The 15475-nt window shown below is 42.3% G+C and overlaps 4 protein-coding genes across 10 annotated transcripts; 1 reads left to right on the top strand and 3 right to left on the bottom strand.

The window, feature by feature from the left end:
* The first annotated feature begins 128 nt into the window (after positions 1-128).
* LOC145212276 (monocarboxylate transporter 2-like) lies at positions 129-2499 on the top strand. The gene is made up of 5 exons (XM_080080360.1): positions 129-201; positions 478-736; positions 804-944; positions 1023-1832; positions 1896-2499. The coding sequence occupies exons 2-5, from the start codon at positions 508-510 to the stop codon at positions 2057-2059; spliced, it is 1344 nt and encodes a 447-aa protein (XP_079936486.1). The 5' UTR covers positions 129-201; positions 478-507; the 3' UTR covers positions 2060-2499.
* Positions 2250-4911, bottom strand: LOC145212286 (uncharacterized). Its single transcript, XM_080080374.1, has 8 exons — positions 4534-4911; positions 4316-4433; positions 4037-4239; positions 3935-3974; positions 3720-3814; positions 3190-3380; positions 2941-3127; positions 2250-2462 (listed from the first exon to the last, which is right to left on the bottom strand). The coding sequence occupies exons 1-8, from the start codon at positions 4717-4719 to the stop codon at positions 2361-2363; spliced, it is 1122 nt and encodes a 373-aa protein (XP_079936500.1). The 5' UTR covers positions 4720-4911; the 3' UTR covers positions 2250-2360.
* A 569-nt stretch (positions 4912-5480) lies between these two features.
* LOC145212282 (phytanoyl-CoA dioxygenase domain-containing protein 1 homolog) lies at positions 5481-15400 on the bottom strand. 4 transcript variants are annotated; one of them, XM_080080365.1, is made up of 9 exons: positions 15317-15400; positions 14924-15169; positions 14735-14852; positions 14468-14670; positions 14319-14389; positions 14134-14248; positions 13879-14069; positions 6252-6438; positions 5481-5884 (listed from the first exon to the last, which is right to left on the bottom strand). In XM_080080365.1, exons 2-9 carry the CDS (start codon positions 15122-15124, stop codon positions 5759-5761), a joined length of 1212 nt encoding a protein of 403 aa, XP_079936491.1. In that variant the 5' UTR covers positions 15125-15169; positions 15317-15400; the 3' UTR covers positions 5481-5758. The 4 variants fall into 4 exon arrangements, with proteins under 4 accessions (XP_079936491.1, XP_079936494.1, XP_079936490.1 ...); XM_080080368.1 differs by having other exon boundaries at positions 14134-14228; positions 14350-14389; positions 15317-15397; XM_080080364.1 differs by lacking the exon at positions 15317-15400 and having other exon boundaries at positions 14924-15310.
* On the bottom strand, positions 6563-13854 carry LOC145212257 (uncharacterized). 4 transcript variants are annotated; one of them, XR_013856666.1, is made up of 2 exons: positions 6756-13854; positions 6563-6691 (listed from the first exon to the last, which is right to left on the bottom strand). XR_013856666.1 is itself a non-coding variant. In XM_080080316.1 (2 exons), exon 2 carries the CDS (start codon positions 13022-13024, stop codon positions 7289-7291), a length of 5736 nt encoding a protein of 1911 aa, XP_079936442.1. In that variant the 5' UTR covers positions 13025-13349; positions 13414-13854; the 3' UTR covers positions 6563-7288. The 4 variants fall into 4 exon arrangements, 2 of the variants coding, with proteins under 2 accessions (XP_079936442.1, XP_079936443.1); XR_013856667.1 differs by having other exon boundaries at positions 6563-6834; positions 6915-13854; XM_080080316.1 differs by having other exon boundaries at positions 6563-13349; positions 13414-13854.
* Positions 15401-15475: the final 75 nt, after the last annotated feature.

Genomic DNA, 15475 nt, shown 5'->3' with positions numbered 1-15475 from the left:
TGTATGATAAGATAAGGAGTTTTTTAGGACATGTTGATGTTTGTGTGTGCGCGCGCGCGTGTGTGTGCGTCCGTGCACCAATATGTTTGCAGCGAAAAACGAGCCGAGTCAGGTTTAGCAGCCCCTAGTAACATGGTTCAACTTGCTGTTTTGCTTTTCAAAGTTTTAGCTCAAGAGTAGACTGGTTTAGCAGCTGTTCAGGTTTGTACGACAAGGTTATCAGAAATTTTTAAAATATGCTTAAAATATGATTTTTGGGTAAATTTGTTTGTTTTCTTTGAGAAGCACTTTACTAGTAAGTCTCGTTTTTTGTTTACAGTTTAGTGATAACAGTCTGTCAGTACTCTTTCCCGGGCCGTAATTAACCGATTTATGATCGCCTGTCTGGCTAAGCAAATATGCTGTCTGTTTGCCAATAAAGGTTGCACACAGAGGTAGTTTTGCCAATGAAACTTGCTTAAATAAAATTTTGATCAGAACCTTCAACATTTGGAGACTTGGAACAAAATGGGTTTACGCATCAAAACTTTAAATGGAATAGAAAATGTGGAACGTTCGCCGAACGGCGGATGGGCCTGGATTGTTGTATTTGCTACTTTTAACAATATGGGAATCGGTTTTGGAATTCCGAAAAGTCTTGGTGTATATTTTAACGAATTGAGGGACGACTTTGGTGTAGGCAATACAGCAATATCGTGGTTGTTAACCTTCATCATGAGCACGCTTACATTTTCTGGTAAGTTTATTAATTTATTTATTACACTTAAAGGTATATTTCATATTCCACGCTTTTGTGCACACAGGTTTATTTGCTCAAGTTCTACGAAAATGGTTGGAAGAAAGACAGATTGTGATGTTGGGCGGCCTTATGTCATGTGTTGGAATGGTAATTTGTTCTTTCGCACCAAACATATTTGTGGCGTACTTGTGTGGATTTATCATGGGTACGTTAAAACTACGAACTACATAAGCTTGTGTAAAGCTGAATTTTGCAATAGTTTTACTTAGTATTGTACTTTTAGGTACTGGTTACGGCTTGGCTTCCTTTACATGCATGACTCAGGTCTCGCAATACTTCTCTACAAACACAGCGCTTGCAAACGGCATTAGTCTGAGCGGATCCACATTGTACGGAGTGATATTACCATATCCAGCCCAATATTTGTTGAGCCAATTTGGCTGGAGAGGTTCATTTCTCATTTTGGGGGCAATCAGTCTTAATGCCTGCGTATTTGGAGCTTTGATCCACCCAATATCGGTGATAAAAGATCCTGACAAAAATGGTGGAGATCACAACACTCTACAGGAGGAAAGCTGCATCGAAAACAATTCAGTGGCTAGCGTTAAGGATGGCCGAATTAATCGTTTTTTCAGGAGATATTGGCTTGGTTTTTGTTTCATATTGGCCGATATGGTTAGTGCACTTTCCATGTATCTCCCAAATGTATTTATAGTTCCGTACTCACTTGAGCTTGGTTTTAGCGAATCGAATAGTGCTGTGTTACTCTCCGTTATCTCTGTTGGAGATTGTCTGGGAAGATTTTTTTCCGGGTTGGCAATTTCAAAATCAGCATTTTTACGCAGAGGCATTTTGCAACTGACATGCCTTTGTTTTGGGATTATGACTGCTGTGCAGTTTATACCTACTACAAGTTCAAATTTCGCTTTGCTTGTGTTTTACTGTGTAGCGTACGGTTGTGCATTTGGTGTAACTGCAACTACTGTAATCACGATTGCGGCTACATGCAGTGCTCCGAGCATAAGAGAAGTGACATTTACAGTGCTTTTTGCCGCATCCGGACTTGCCCTGCTGATCAGTGGAGCTTTGTCAGGTAAACGATCAAATATTGTTATGTTGCTTCTGTTTCATTCTACTTTTATGCATATTTTTTCAGGAGTCGTTGTTGACTTTCTGGGCAACTTTACTTCGGTATTTTGGCTTACTATGATTCTCGCTGGGACGACTTCGTTGTTGTTCACCGCATGTACTATGATTGCCTTTCTCCACAACAATGGACAAATTGTATTTAGTAAAAGCCATGGTGATGAAACAAATTGATGCAATTTTTCAGCATTAAACCTTACACTTGACGTATGTGTATTTCACATTTCTGCTGGACAATGTTTTTGTGCTATATTAGTTTGCTGGTAATTAGTGTTTTCAGTTTCTGTTTGTTAATTATCGTAAAAAATGCGTATAATTTACTTCTTTTGCACACTAGTTAAGAATTTGGCGCATATGGTTCCAATTATGTTTGTGAAGCAAAATGTATATTTTTCACGCACAGGTTAAGAATTTAGCGCACTCCAATCATGTATACAAAACGTTTAACTGTCATCACGAACGGGATTTGTAAGATTTACTTGAGTGCATCCGTATGTCGGTTGTGATGAACTATTTCCCATCTCTTCATCCACGGACCAGAAATTTCTGTGTTGAATTCATCGGTTGTGTCTTCATCCTTAAAACGAGAAATAAAACGCTAAGGTGCGCCAAAACCTGGAGAGGATGAACTATATACAGCAGTTGCATGTTAACTGTTTGCTTCCACAAATGTCTAATTATAAAATGTCTAAAAAATAAAGAATTGTACAAAACATTCAATAAACAATTTAACCCATCGTCATCGTTTTAACTGCAGCCAAAGATTATTATTTTTGTGCTTTATGCCAGTGTCAGTTATTGCTCCTCGACCCATTTCACTCATGAAGATTTACAAAATTTTGCCCATACGACATCATGCTTCGAACTAAAATGTCAGCAAAACGCAGGAAACGCTAAAGAACTTAGTGGTTTACAGTTTACACAATTTAAATGGAATATAGCGTTCGTATTCATTTACAAGGCCGCAACTACTGCAATCGGTGAAGGACGACTGCTTTAGGAAGGACTACCGGACATATCTGTAAGCCTCGGATTTTGTGTCACTACAAAATTACCACTTTATCCATTTCCAACTTATTTCGGTTAATATTAGCCATTTTGTCCCAGTTTATTTGATAGTCTTTGTCTTTAGCCGTTCTCAAAAGCACGGAGTCTTTTAGGCCGTAAAAGTAGTTTGGTTTGTCTGCACGCTGCCATCTGAGATCAAGACTCCATCGAACATTTTCTGATCGATTTTCCAAACTGCAAAGAGCAATTGATACGGTTTAAGGTTGTTTTTACTATTCACGCATATTGGCAGTTACCTTCGGTGTGGAATAGCATTGTTCATAAACAATACTCCTCCATAAGGAACCTCACATGTTACCCGGTCTCTCTCCAGGTCAACTTCCAAATCAGCAGCCATTGTTTGCTCGTCAACTTCAACATACCAAGTCCCTCCCGCGCAGCATGTATGGCGAGCCGTCTTGCCTTTTCTATGCCCACCTGATGCAACCTGCGTAACGTCAAATCAAATTAGGCAACTATTTATTCCTGTTTAGTGTTCAAAATCAGAGCCCCATAAGCAGGCATTTTGACACCACCAGAATGTGCCAGCTGCGACATGCACACCTTTTTTGCGTTGGTTGCTGGTATATTATTTTATAATACCCATCAAACAAACCTTGGTTATAAGCATTTCGGATGTGGTAATTAAATCGTAATAACACTTCAATATGAAGGTAATTTAAACGATTTCATAAACCAATTGTAGTGGTCCGTCGTCTAATTCAGTGTAAGGTACTTGAGCCAAAGCGATACTGGACACACCAAAACTAAGGATCTATACACTTGCCTGTAAACATCCGTTTACGCTGTTAGCGTTTATCAACGGTATCCATGCAGTAAGCATCATCACTTCCACGCTGCGTGGTTCCAAATAAGCGTTGTCTGAAACAAAAATTATAAAAACTTACGTTTTACAGATAATTACACAAAGCTTGCATAAATCTTTGCACACAAAATCTACTTTTTATACAATATAATTCCTAGGTATGATATACATTTTACCTTGATGCCAGGGAACAGTTGTCTGCTCGTTATGGGGAGTCTGAAAATTGATAACACCGAAAAACGCGGTTTCTATCTGGCTTTAGGATGCATGTATGTTACCTTACAGCGAAGGTTCCAAACAGGGTGTCCAGCAATTTCGGGTCCAACGATCTGCTCGGCGACATTAAGAAGTCTCTCGTCGGACCAGAGGTTTTGCAGCTCCTCAGGAAGTAAGCCCAACTTAATCATTACAATTGTGGCCCCTTTAAATTCTTTTTCTAGGTGTAACAGGCGATCAAGAAATCCTTTGTCTTCGTGTTTGTCTAGAAACAAAGTTAGTAGTTACCAACAAATAAACGCGTTTCATGTATCATGATTGGGGCTAGAGCCCATGTTTACTTTTAATTTTCCCTCCTTTAAACAACTTATTTGCCGTTTTGTCCACCAACGCATCCACAGCTTTTCGCACCTCGTCAAGTCGATTCGGTTCAAAAAAGTCGTCTACCACGACGAAGCCCTGGAAATAATATCGAAACAACTGTATTTAAATTTACACGTAATAGTGAAAAGACAATTGACTATCAAAACGTGCAAATTTCAACAATGGTCCACTGTACCTTATCGAAGAATTGATCCAATTGTTTTTCTGTTAGTTGCCCTTTCTTCTTTTCTGTTGGCTGATGTGGTTTGGTCACGTAAACTTCAGGGCAAGGCGGCGGTTCAATATGCAAGTAAGAAAAATCTTCCGACTTTTTTTGTTTTTTTATGCCATTTTCACGAGCTGATCTGGTGCGTTTCTCCATTGAATTAATTCGTTTACGTTTTTTTGCCACCACTAAGTTCGCTAAGGTTCAAAGCATTATCGTAAATGAGCAGTGAATCAAAAGGCAAAACATTTATTGCTACAGTCTTTTTCGCGTGATAACTTTGTGGCGGAAGTCGTATAGCAACCTATCTCACTGCACGTGTCTTGCATTCCAATTTACCTTACCAGCCTACAACAAACTTGACGAACTACCTAACCGCCGATGTGACGTATTCGTCTATTGCGTTTTTCTCTTTTGGGTCAAGCTCGAATAAACATGTCAATTTATCTTGATCCCAAAACTTGCACTTAACTTAATCCACGAGCGCTTGGACTTTCTCTTTAAACTTTAAAGGGTGACGTACAAAATCACTTTACCCATTTAGAAACATGCATAAGGGCTAACCTGGCCAGTGACCTTGGAAAAGCTTTACCACTATTGAGTGACCTTCAGTGTATTACTCATATACTACATTTCTAAAATTGATTTTAATTTGTGACGATAGGCATCTAGCTTGTCTACTTTTGAAACGTCACACAAATAAAACTTGCTAGTGGGTCGCCGCTTTGGTCAAGCCTTTCAAAACTATTGGGCAATAAAATATTACCACTGCCTGTATCGCTTGCACAAGCGCTGTTGACTGTGTGCGCTCAAACAAATATGTGCCTTCAACCTTAACGCTTAATTGACGTCAGGTATTACGATGATGCTGCACGTTTCAGTCTGACAAACAAGATATGTTTACGAGTCAACTCATATTACATTTTTTTGCACTTTTAATTGCACCTTGGAACACTGTATACGGATCTGTTCATAAGTTTAATGGTGAAAATAGACGTAAAAAGCGACATGCTTTATAGTTCAAACGTTTCGGCAAATGCTCATGCCATCATCAGTGATAATTGCACATTGTATTTATAAACTTTTACGCAATAGCACCACACAATAATTGCATTTATGGAACTTTCAAAGGGTAAAAACAATAACACAGAATTAGGTTATAAATTGAACTTTAAAAGATTGGCACATTTGCAATCTATGCTTTGTGCCAAGACGTTGTGTTCCCTTGCAAAGATTCTGTGTGGCGATTGTGATGTACTATTTCCCAACGTTTCATCCATGGACCACCGATCTCCGGGGTTAGATCATCATTATCTTCATCCTGAAATGGACAACAATTTTTAACATCCTAAATTAACCTGAATTTGGTTGCTTTGCTTATTTTGTAATTAGCCCCAACAATCCTTCATTATTTAAATTTAATTGATACAAATACTAGTTTCTCATTTCAGTGAAATAAAAAGCAAACGACACTAGAAACTAGGCTTTCACCATGTTGCTATAACACAGGCATTATTACATATATATTACTTGGTTATGCTAGAAATTTATCATTTCATTTTACTGGTTCAACAAGCACACAACCTCACTAAGCATGATTGTTTCCAACAGGAAGAAACTTGGAATCTTTACAGGAAAGTAGTTGAAAGCATTTAATGCAAGAATCTTCTAACACAAAATCAACATACCAACTTTTCCATCTGCAATTTGGTTCGGTCAGTGTTTGCCATTTTATCCCAATTAATTTTGTAGTCTTTATCCTTTTTAGTCCTCATTAAGACACTGTCTTTCAGGCTATAGAATCCATTTGGTTTATCAGGTTTTTGCCATCTCAAATCAAGGCTCCAACGAATAATCTCAGATTGATTTTCTAAACTGCAAAAGTTTCAAAATTACCCTCTGTCAACAACAATGTAGACTCTGAACGGCCGACCTGCAAGGCTGAGCCTCACAAAGGGGTTTGTCACGTTGAAACACGCCCCGCCCTTTCCCACACAAATCACACTTCCCGAATCACGTGTAATAATCCACAGCGACAACAGCGGCAACAACCACAACGTCGTACACAATCAGGAACGGACAGAAACAGGGTTGAGAACGAAACGGGAACGGGTACGGGAACGGTTTTCTAAACAAGAAAACGAAACACATTGACATATGTCAACGCACAAAAATGCCAATGACTAACTTACCAACTATTTTGCGACACAGGTCAACAGGTACAGTACACGTATCAACAGTTGCAAGACGATGAAACAATCGCTGCAATCACTATAGGAAAATACAGCATGCCATAAGTCACACATAAAGCCATGAATTAATTTAGGTCACAAATCGAATTAAACACTCACCGACAATCACGGTAAACAGCCTTCACTTGAAGATTAATTAGTCAGTCGTCACAATATTTAATTTAGCCTTATTCGTCTCTAAAAATGCAACACAAACGAATTTACTTAATGCAGTAATAAATCACCTTACTCGACCACGTTGTACAGTAAAATGAACTAATCATTGCAACATACAGACAAAGGCCTTCTAATTTTACTGTTACGCACATGGCGATTGTAACGTCATAGCAGTGGAATAATGAGACAAGTTAATCATGCGTAACTGAACGTGGAGATGTAACATACCCCCACCTAAATGTATGACCCGGGTAAATACATTTCACACACAAACAAACATCGAACGTTCAACGAAATTCAATAAACAAAACAGCACACTAAGCATCACTTTCAGCGGCGACAATCAAGCAAAGTTTTGCAATCGGTCGTTTGACACGATTGTATCGCGTTTGCACAAGCACCGAGCGTACAGTTCCCGTTTTATCGGGAAATGTATCCGCAACGCGACCCATCAACCACTTGGAGCGTGGCTGTGAATCATCCACGACGAGAACCACATCGTTGATCTGGAGATCTCTCCTCTTCTGGAACCACTTCTGCCTGGAAATGATGTTCGGTAGATATTCGCGAACCCAGCGGATCCAAAATTGATTCGCCAAGTACTGCACTTGCGCCCAACGGCGCCGCACGTAACAGTCCTTTTTGTCGAACAAGCCAGGAGGCAAATTCGAGTTGCATCTCATGAGCAGGAGATGATTGGGTGTGATCGGCTCATCATCGCGGGGATCAAAGGTGACAGGAATAAGAGGACGCGAGTTGAGTATTGACTCAACCTCAACAAAAAGCGTTGACAATGTTTCGTCGGAAACAACTTGCTGTGTCATCAGAGACGTCAGAATTCGCCGGATGGAGCGCACCATTCGTTCCCACGCACCTCCCATATGACTGGCTGTCGGGGGATTGAACGACCAACGAATTCCGCTTTGTTTCAGGTACTCCTCAATGTGAACTTGGTTCCAAGACTGCAGTGATTCTCTCAGTATCCGTTCTGCACCGACAAAGTTCGTCCCATTGTCGGAATATATATTTACAGGATTCCCACGCCGACCAATGAAGCGACGAAGCGCGTCGATGAACGAGTCTGTAGATAGGCTGTGGGCAACTTCGATATGGACAGCTCGAATTGATAGGCAGGTAAACACTGCCCCGTACCGTTTCACGATGCTCCGTCCCTGCCTAACTGGAAAGGGACCGAAATAATCCACCCCTACGTGTGAAAACGGGGGCTCGTCCGGATGCAGTCTTGCTGAAGGAAGGTCTGCCATCCTCTGTACTCCAGCGGAAGCATTTCTTCTCTTGCAGAACAGGCAATTCCCAATCACTCGGCGTACGGCTACTCCACCTTTAAGTATCCAAAACCTTTGGCGCAGCGACGACCAAGTGTGGCCCATCCCAGAATGTCCGACAAGACGATGATGTCTCTCGATAACCAAGTCAGTAAAATGACACGAATGTGGTAGAAGAATCGGATGTTTGGCATCGTACGGAATGAAAGCCTTTTCTAGTCGACCACCAACTCGAAGCACGGAGTTAACAACCATTGGATTTAGTTTGAACATGTGACGTTTCACAGAGGTCTTGGAAAGAGATCCCTTCTCCAACGCAGCAAGCTCAGGGCTGAAATGCTTTCGCTGCACATATTTAATCAACTCCAGTTCGGCAGCATTTAATTCTTCAACAGATAATGATCCACGATTCTCCACCACAGCCTTGTTACCGCGAACACGCGACAGTAAAAACTTCTTATATCGAAGCAGCCAGGCGATACTCTTTTTCAAACGATGCAACGAAGAGTACCGATGGATGATCCTCTCAACTATGGACTGCCTCTCTACGACCATATGTATGGAGACTTCCTGCTTTTTTACGGGACTGAACTCAGCAGGCAAGTCGGGTAAAACAATCGGACTCACAGGCCAGTGATCCTCAGATTCCAACAAAAACTGCGGACCGCGCAACCAGCGGCCAGACGTCACTAACGCTTCTGACGTCAATCCACGTGACGCCTCGTCTGCCGGATTGAGCTTTGAAGGAACATGTCTCCAGCTTAAAGGATCGCTTTGCCTTTCAATCTTTGCAATTCGATTAGCAACGAACGTAGGGAATCTCTTCTTCGAATTCCTGATGCTCTGTAGGACGGCAGTGGAGTCTGTCCAAAACACAGACCGATGCACCGGTAGGCCAAGCTCTCGTCGCATCATTTCATCTAGCTTCACGGATAGAACTGCCGCCGTCAGTTCCAGTCTTGGAATTGACACTGTTTTCAGCGGCGCTAGTCGACACTTGCCAACAAGAAACACGCAGTGAACACGCGAACCGACGTCGACTATCCTCAGATAACACACAGCTCCGTAGGCCACGGAGGAAGCATCTGCAAAGTGGTGTAACTCCCAACTTTGCACATCGCCGAAATCATCGGGCTTAAAACAACGAGGAAGACACAGGTCATGAAGCTTCGGTAAACGCCCAAGCCATTCGCTCCATTGTGTTGCTTCCGATTCCAAAATGCAGTCGTCCCAGCCAACTCCACGCTTGCACAAACCTTGGAGTAATAATTTGGCTCCAAGCGTGCACGGTGCAACGAATCCAAGAGGGTCGTGCAGTGAACTCAATGCAGAAAGAAGTCCTCTTCGAGTCTTCGCCGTTTCAGGAAGGTTGACCTTAAATCCAAACGTATCTTCGTGCACGTTCCAGTGGACACCAAGCACTCTCTCTGTGACGTCATCACTCAAGCTTTTGTTTCGCACTGCCTTTGACCTCTCTTCTTCAGGAATTTTTGACAGAATCTTCTGGTTATTACTGAGCCATTTTGTCAAGTGGAATCCTCCGCGTGACAACAAATCTGAAATCTCTTTGGTCATTTGAATTCCCTCCACTGTAGATGCAACCGAAGTCAGGCAGTCGTCCACGTAAAAATTTCTTCTGACGACCGAAGACGCTTGTGCATTGAAATCTTGACCAAAATCCAAGGCTGTTTGCTTCAAGCAAAAACTCGCGCAACTAGGGGATGAAGTCGCCCCGAACAGGTGCACAGTCATTTGATGCGCTGTTGGTTGATTTGTCAAATCCCCTCCTGGCCACCACAGAAATCGCAAGGCGTCCCTGTCCTTAGGGGTAACACGAATCTGGTGGAACATCGATTCTATATCGGCCACCAAAGCGTACCGCTCTTTGCGAAATCGAGTCAAAACACCCACCAAACTGTTTACGAGATCCGGGCCCTGCATCAGCACATCATTGAGGGAAACGCCCTTGTGCTTTGCAGCGCAATCAAAAACTACACGAACCTTGTCTGGCTTACGGGGATGAAGTACAGGATGGTGTGGTAAATACCAGCAAACACCATCAACCGATTCGATTTCTTCTCGAGGTATCTCTCTTGCGTACCCTTTCTCGAGGTAGGACTGTATTGTGCTCACGTACTTTCCCTTCAGTGAGTGATCCTTCTCCAGGCGTCGCTTCAAGTACGTCAGCCGTCTTTCGGCCATTGGCTTGTTATCTGGCAAACAAGCTGAGCTTTCTCTCCACGGCAACGGCAGCTCATAGTGACCTTCCACCATTTTCACGTTCTTTTGCATGATACCATACGTCTTTCTGTCTTCGCGCGACGTGGGGAAATCTAGAACAGCAGTTTCGTTCCCAAAATCTGTCTCCCACAGACTAGAGATTTGCTTCTGTAAAGAGCTGTCTCTAGACTTCACGAAGTTTACCTGATACCTCGATGATGCACACGGAAGGAGTGAAGGGCCAAATAATGTCCATCCAAAAGGTGTCTTGACAGCAAACGGTTTCCCTTTTGGACCACGACGCATCTCCTCAATGAACAAGGCGTCTGGATTATCCAGACCAATCAGCAATGTTACAGTTCCTTTCTCTATTAAGGGAAAATCCAAGTCACGTAAATGTGGGGCACCCCTTAATGCTTCTTTGCTAAGAATCGGATTAGGACGAACGGGGATTTCACCAACGGTTATTACTTTAGGGAGAAATATATCATCTCCGCCACCTACTGGAGAAACAGAGAAACTCACCGAAACAGCCGTATGCTCTTTGGCTTCATCTGTCAGTGTTTGCAAAACAATCTCCTTAGTTTCACTTTTCATGCCCAGGGCTTTAATCAACCTTTGGTTACAGAAGGTTCCGGTAGAGCCGATATCCAAAAATGCGTAAGTTAAAACCTTCCGGCCTTCGTATTTTACCTCGACCGGTACGACGCATTGATACACGTCTTCGTAACCACATTCGCCCGGCGTTGCCACTGAACATGAAGCGACCTTTTGCGGCTCAGCTGGTGTCGCTTGTGACTCTGGCTTTGCGGCTGGAGCAGGCCTATGCAGCAATGTGTGGTGGTAGTGACTCGAACAGTCGTTTTCTTCGCAGGCAGTTCTCGCCTTGCATCGTCTAACACGGTGACCTGGAGTAAGGCATCTGAAGCACAATCTCTTACGACTGACGAATTCCACACGTTCGGAGTACGTTTTACGTTTAAACTCAAAGCACTTAGGCAAATCGTGAGCCTTACCACAGAACAGACACGTAGCGGAAGTAGTCGGCCTCTCTGTCGGACGCTGTCGAACTTCAACTGGGTTCACAACGTACGCAGACGCTCTTGGCTTTCTCATCGGTGGACCAGGATCCTTGTCGCGCCTATATCCCATAATCCTACTTCCGTAGAGGGAATTTTCCACCTCTGCACGTTCCGAAACAAACTGAACAAAGTGGCTAAACCCGGCTTCACGATTAGTGCGATGCAGAACTTCGACTGATCGCTCTATCCATTTTTCCTGCAAGCGATAGGGCAACTTGTCAATGAGCTGCAGCATGGTGTCAAGTGAGTTAAGACCGGCATATTCATCGATATCCTCCAGTGTAGTGAGACATTTTTCCAGCAGATCTGCAAACTGCATTAGTCGTTCCGGTTGATCTCCTTTCAAGCGAGGACTCTTCTTCAAATGCTGCTCACTGGCATTTGCGATAATGTGCGGCTGTCCGTACTCATGAAATAGCTTTTGACGTGCCTGTCGGTAACCCTCGACTGGCCTTTTCGTCAAGTGATCAATTTTAGGTCGCACTTTGTCATCACAATGTTGCAGCAGATAAACCAACCGCAAATCGTCAGAGTGAACTTTAGTGGCAACGTGCGCTTCAAAGTTGCGAATGAACGTCCAGTATTCCATTGGATCGCCGTTAAATGACATTATCTTCGGACGCGGTAGAAAACGCTCATCTGAGCTGTAACGAGGTTCCTGCGCTACTGTGGGATTATTCCTATTTTGACAATCGTATTGCGGAGTAGCATAGATAGGAGGCTGATGACTTACTTTAGGCAGCTCCTGCCTATCACAACGCGGTACAGGTTTTAGACATTCGGTGACCGTTTGCACAAAAGGCCTCTCTACGGTTGGCGGATAAACGAATTCCGCTTCGAATTTACCTTCCCATCCGCGAGCTTCGATTTCGGCTAGTTCGGCTTGACGTTGTACCTCGCGAATTTCTGCGTCGGCTGTCAATCGGCGCTCTGACTCACGCAACTTCCGTTCTTCATCACGCAACTTGCGTTCGTCATCAAGCAGCTTCTTTCGTCGCTCGTTCTCCTCGTCCTGTCTTTCCTTGGCCTGACGAAGTTTTGCGCGAGCCATCTCAAGCTTAATTCGTGCTTCAGTTCTACGAACACTGGAACTCGTACTTGCTGAAGTAGGGCAACTAGAAGTGCAACTTTTAACCGACTTTTTTGAACCAACTTGTGGCGGTGGGGACGTAGCAGGCTGGGCCTTTTCGATCCATTCAGCAACCCTGCTATCAAACTCCGTCTTCTCCTCAGCGTATCGCTTTAACAAATCCTTGACAAGGTCTTCATTTTCAGGTGAATTTGAAGTAATATGCTCCACAAGAAGTCGGTACCTTTCATTTATAATTCGCACCGATGAATGTACAGAAACTAAGTTATTGGGACTGACCATTAAACGTTCCGTTTGGGTGTAGGATTCTTGCAATAAACGTTGCAATTTGATGAGCTGTTCACCCTTATCTTCTTCAATCGTGTCGGAATTCATTTTTTAACCAAGCAACAGCTTCTTTCCAATAAGGAAGAGTAGAAAGCTTCTCTCAATCAGCGACAGTTGAAACTTCCTTTTCAACGAGCAACAGTTGAAAACTTCTTTATGTAGACTCTGAACGGCCGACCTGCAAGGCTGAGCCTCACAAAGGGGTTTGTCACGTTGAAACACGCCCCGCCCTTTCCCACACAAATCACACTTCCCGAATCACGTGTAATAATCCACAGCGACAACAGCGGCAACAACCACAACGTCGTACACAATCAGGAACGGACAGAAACAGGGTTGAGAACGAAACGGGAACGGGTACGGGAACGGTTTTCTAAACAAGAAAACGAAACACATTGACATATGTCAACGCACAAAAATGCCAATGACTAACTTACCAACTATTTTGCGACACAGGTCAACAGGTACAGTACACGTATCAACAGTTGCAAGACGATGAAACAATCGCTGCAATCACTATAGGAAAATACAGCATGCCATAAGTCACACATAAAGCCATGAATTAATTTAGGTCACAAATCGAATTAAACACTCACCGACAATCACGGTAAACAGCCTTCACTTGAAGATTAATTAGTCAGTCGTCACAATATTTAATTTAGCCTTATTCGTCTCTAAAAATGCAACACAAACGAATTTACTTAATGCAGTAATAAATCACCTTACTCGACCACGTTGTACAGTAAAATGAACTAATCATTGCAACATACAGACAAAGGCCTTCTAATTTTACTGTTACGCACATGGCGATTGTAACGTCATAGCAGTGGAATAATGAGACAAGTTAATCATGCGTAACTGAACGTGGAGATGTAACAAACAACATTAACTAAGTTTATTACCTTTGATGAGGAACAGCATTATTCAAAAACAAAACACCTCCATAGGGAACTTCACATGTGACAATATCTTTTTTCAAATCCACACCCAACTCATCCACCATGGCTTCTTCACTTAACTGCACATACCAAGTTCCTCCTGCACAGCATGTATGTTTGGCAGTGAATCCTTTCTTATGACCACCTGATGCAACCTGAGCAATAACACATTGTATTCAGATTAGCTTTTAACTGGGCTGTTTTAAAGCAAAACCCAACCTGCATGCATCCATTAACCATATTAGCATCAACAAGTGGAATCCATGCTGTCAGCTGCATCACTTCTAAACTACAGGGCTCCAAGTAGGCATTATCTGCACACAGCAAGACACAGCTAAAGGTTTGAATAGATTGTTATTTTAACACAAAGAAAATCAGAGAAAGTACCCATTGAAATGAATTACTTTTTAACATTGTCTATCCAACCCAACACACCTTGATGCCATGGAACTGTAGTTTGTTCATTGTGAGGTGTCTGAAAAAGCGAAATGTATGCTCACTCAATAGTTTCTGTTTTAGAATGAGCACTTTTGAAGTACAAAATTCAACATACCTTGGTTCTTAAATTCCATACAGGGTGACCAGCTAGTTCGGGTCCAACTAATTGTTCAGCAACATTCAGAAGTTTTTCATCAGACCAAAGATCTTGAAATTCTTTGGGCAGAATACCCATTTTATGAAGAATAACTGCTGTGCCTTTAAATTCCTTTTCCAGGTGTGTTAACCGATCATTGAAACCTTTGTCTTCGTGCTTGTCTTCAAAACATTACATTTTACCAGAACAAATAACTAACATACTTCATTAAAAAAAACTGTTTACTTTGAATTTTTCCAGCCTTGTACAGTTTATTTGCAACAGTATCCACTAGCTTGTTCACAGCTTCACGTACAACATCAAGTCGATGGGGGGCAAAAAAATCTTTCACTAAAACGAAACCCTAAAATTATGCAGGATGGTTTTGTTCAAATATGTTGGCACATTTAATTTAGAGTACTACAAATTACATACTTTGTCAAAAAACTGGTTAACTTGACTTTCGGTGAGTTGGCCAATCTTTTTCTCAGTTGGCTGAGGTGGTTTCTTGGTGTAAACTTCGGGCATTGGATCCTGCTTCTCTTTTAAATATGCGTATTCTTCATTTTTTGTTGGAACCTTCTGCTTTTTGGATTTCTCGCTCGTTTTATTGGCTTGTCTTTTCCGTTTCGCCATTTTGCAAAAAGTTAACTACGTGATTAATTACCTCTCAGGTCCCTTCTAAATAAAAAGCACCGACTACAAGCTGTTCAGCAATATCGGCAATATTGTCTAAGGTTACGAAATTGCATCAAGCAAACATTTGAACAGCTTTACCTAGTCAGGTTTGGGGCTACGTGCACAAAGGACACAGTAAAACAAACTTACCTCAAAACGTCGAACTCGAAGTGCATGTAAACAAAACACAATCCGCTGCAAGTCTGCAATAAAGCTGTATTGCCGCAGTTTGCACGCATCGTTGGTTATTGCGCCGCAGATACAGAGAATAATTTTAATTTTTTTAAACAGAATAATTTTCTTGCTAGT

This window comes from Phallusia mammillata, chromosome 2, assembly GCF_965637545.1.
Source record: "Phallusia mammillata chromosome 2, kaPhaMamm4.hap1.1, whole genome shotgun sequence".
In the NCBI taxonomy this organism is placed as follows: Eukaryota; Metazoa; Chordata; class Ascidiacea; order Phlebobranchia; family Ascidiidae; genus Phallusia; species Phallusia mammillata.
The sequence above is the reverse complement of the archived record's forward strand: the minus strand, read 5'-3'. Positions and strand labels throughout refer to the sequence as shown.

Bases quoted from the DNA above. Each gene is read 5' to 3' on its own strand.
- LOC145212282 (XM_080080365.1), bottom strand. From the start codon at position 15,124: ATGGCGAAACGGAAAAGACAAGCCAATAAAACGAGCGAGAAATCCAAA. The intron at 14,671-14,734 runs GTAAACAGTTTT...AATGTTTTGAAG, and splicing joins CAAGGCTGGAAAAATTCAAA to ACAAGCACGAAGACAAAGGT. The intron at 5,885-6,251 runs GTATGTTGATTT...TGTCCATTTCAG, and splicing joins AATTGCAGATGGAAAAGTTG to GATGAAGATAATGATGATCT.
- LOC145212257 (XM_080080316.1), bottom strand. From the start codon at position 13,024: ATGAATTCCGACACGATTGAAGAAGATAAGGGTGAACAGCTCATCAAA.
- LOC145212286 (XM_080080374.1), bottom strand. From the start codon at position 4,719: ATGGAGAAACGCACCAGATCAGCTCGTGAAAATGGCATAAAAAAACAA. The intron at 3,381-3,719 runs GCAAGTGTATAG...GACGTTACGCAG, and splicing joins GCGTAAACGGATGTTTACAG to GTTGCATCAGGTGGGCATAG. The intron at 2,463-2,940 runs GTAATTTTGTAG...TCTCGTTTTAAG, and splicing joins AGTTGGAAATGGATAAAGTG to GATGAAGACACAACCGATGA.
- LOC145212276 (XM_080080360.1), top strand. From the start codon at position 508: ATGGGTTTACGCATCAAAACTTTAAATGGAATAGAAAATGTGGAACGT. The intron at 737-803 runs GTAAGTTTATTA...TTGTGCACACAG, and splicing joins GAGCACGCTTACATTTTCTG to GTTTATTTGCTCAAGTTCTA. The intron at 945-1,022 runs GTACGTTAAAAC...TTGTACTTTTAG, and splicing joins CTTGTGTGGATTTATCATGG to GTACTGGTTACGGCTTGGCT.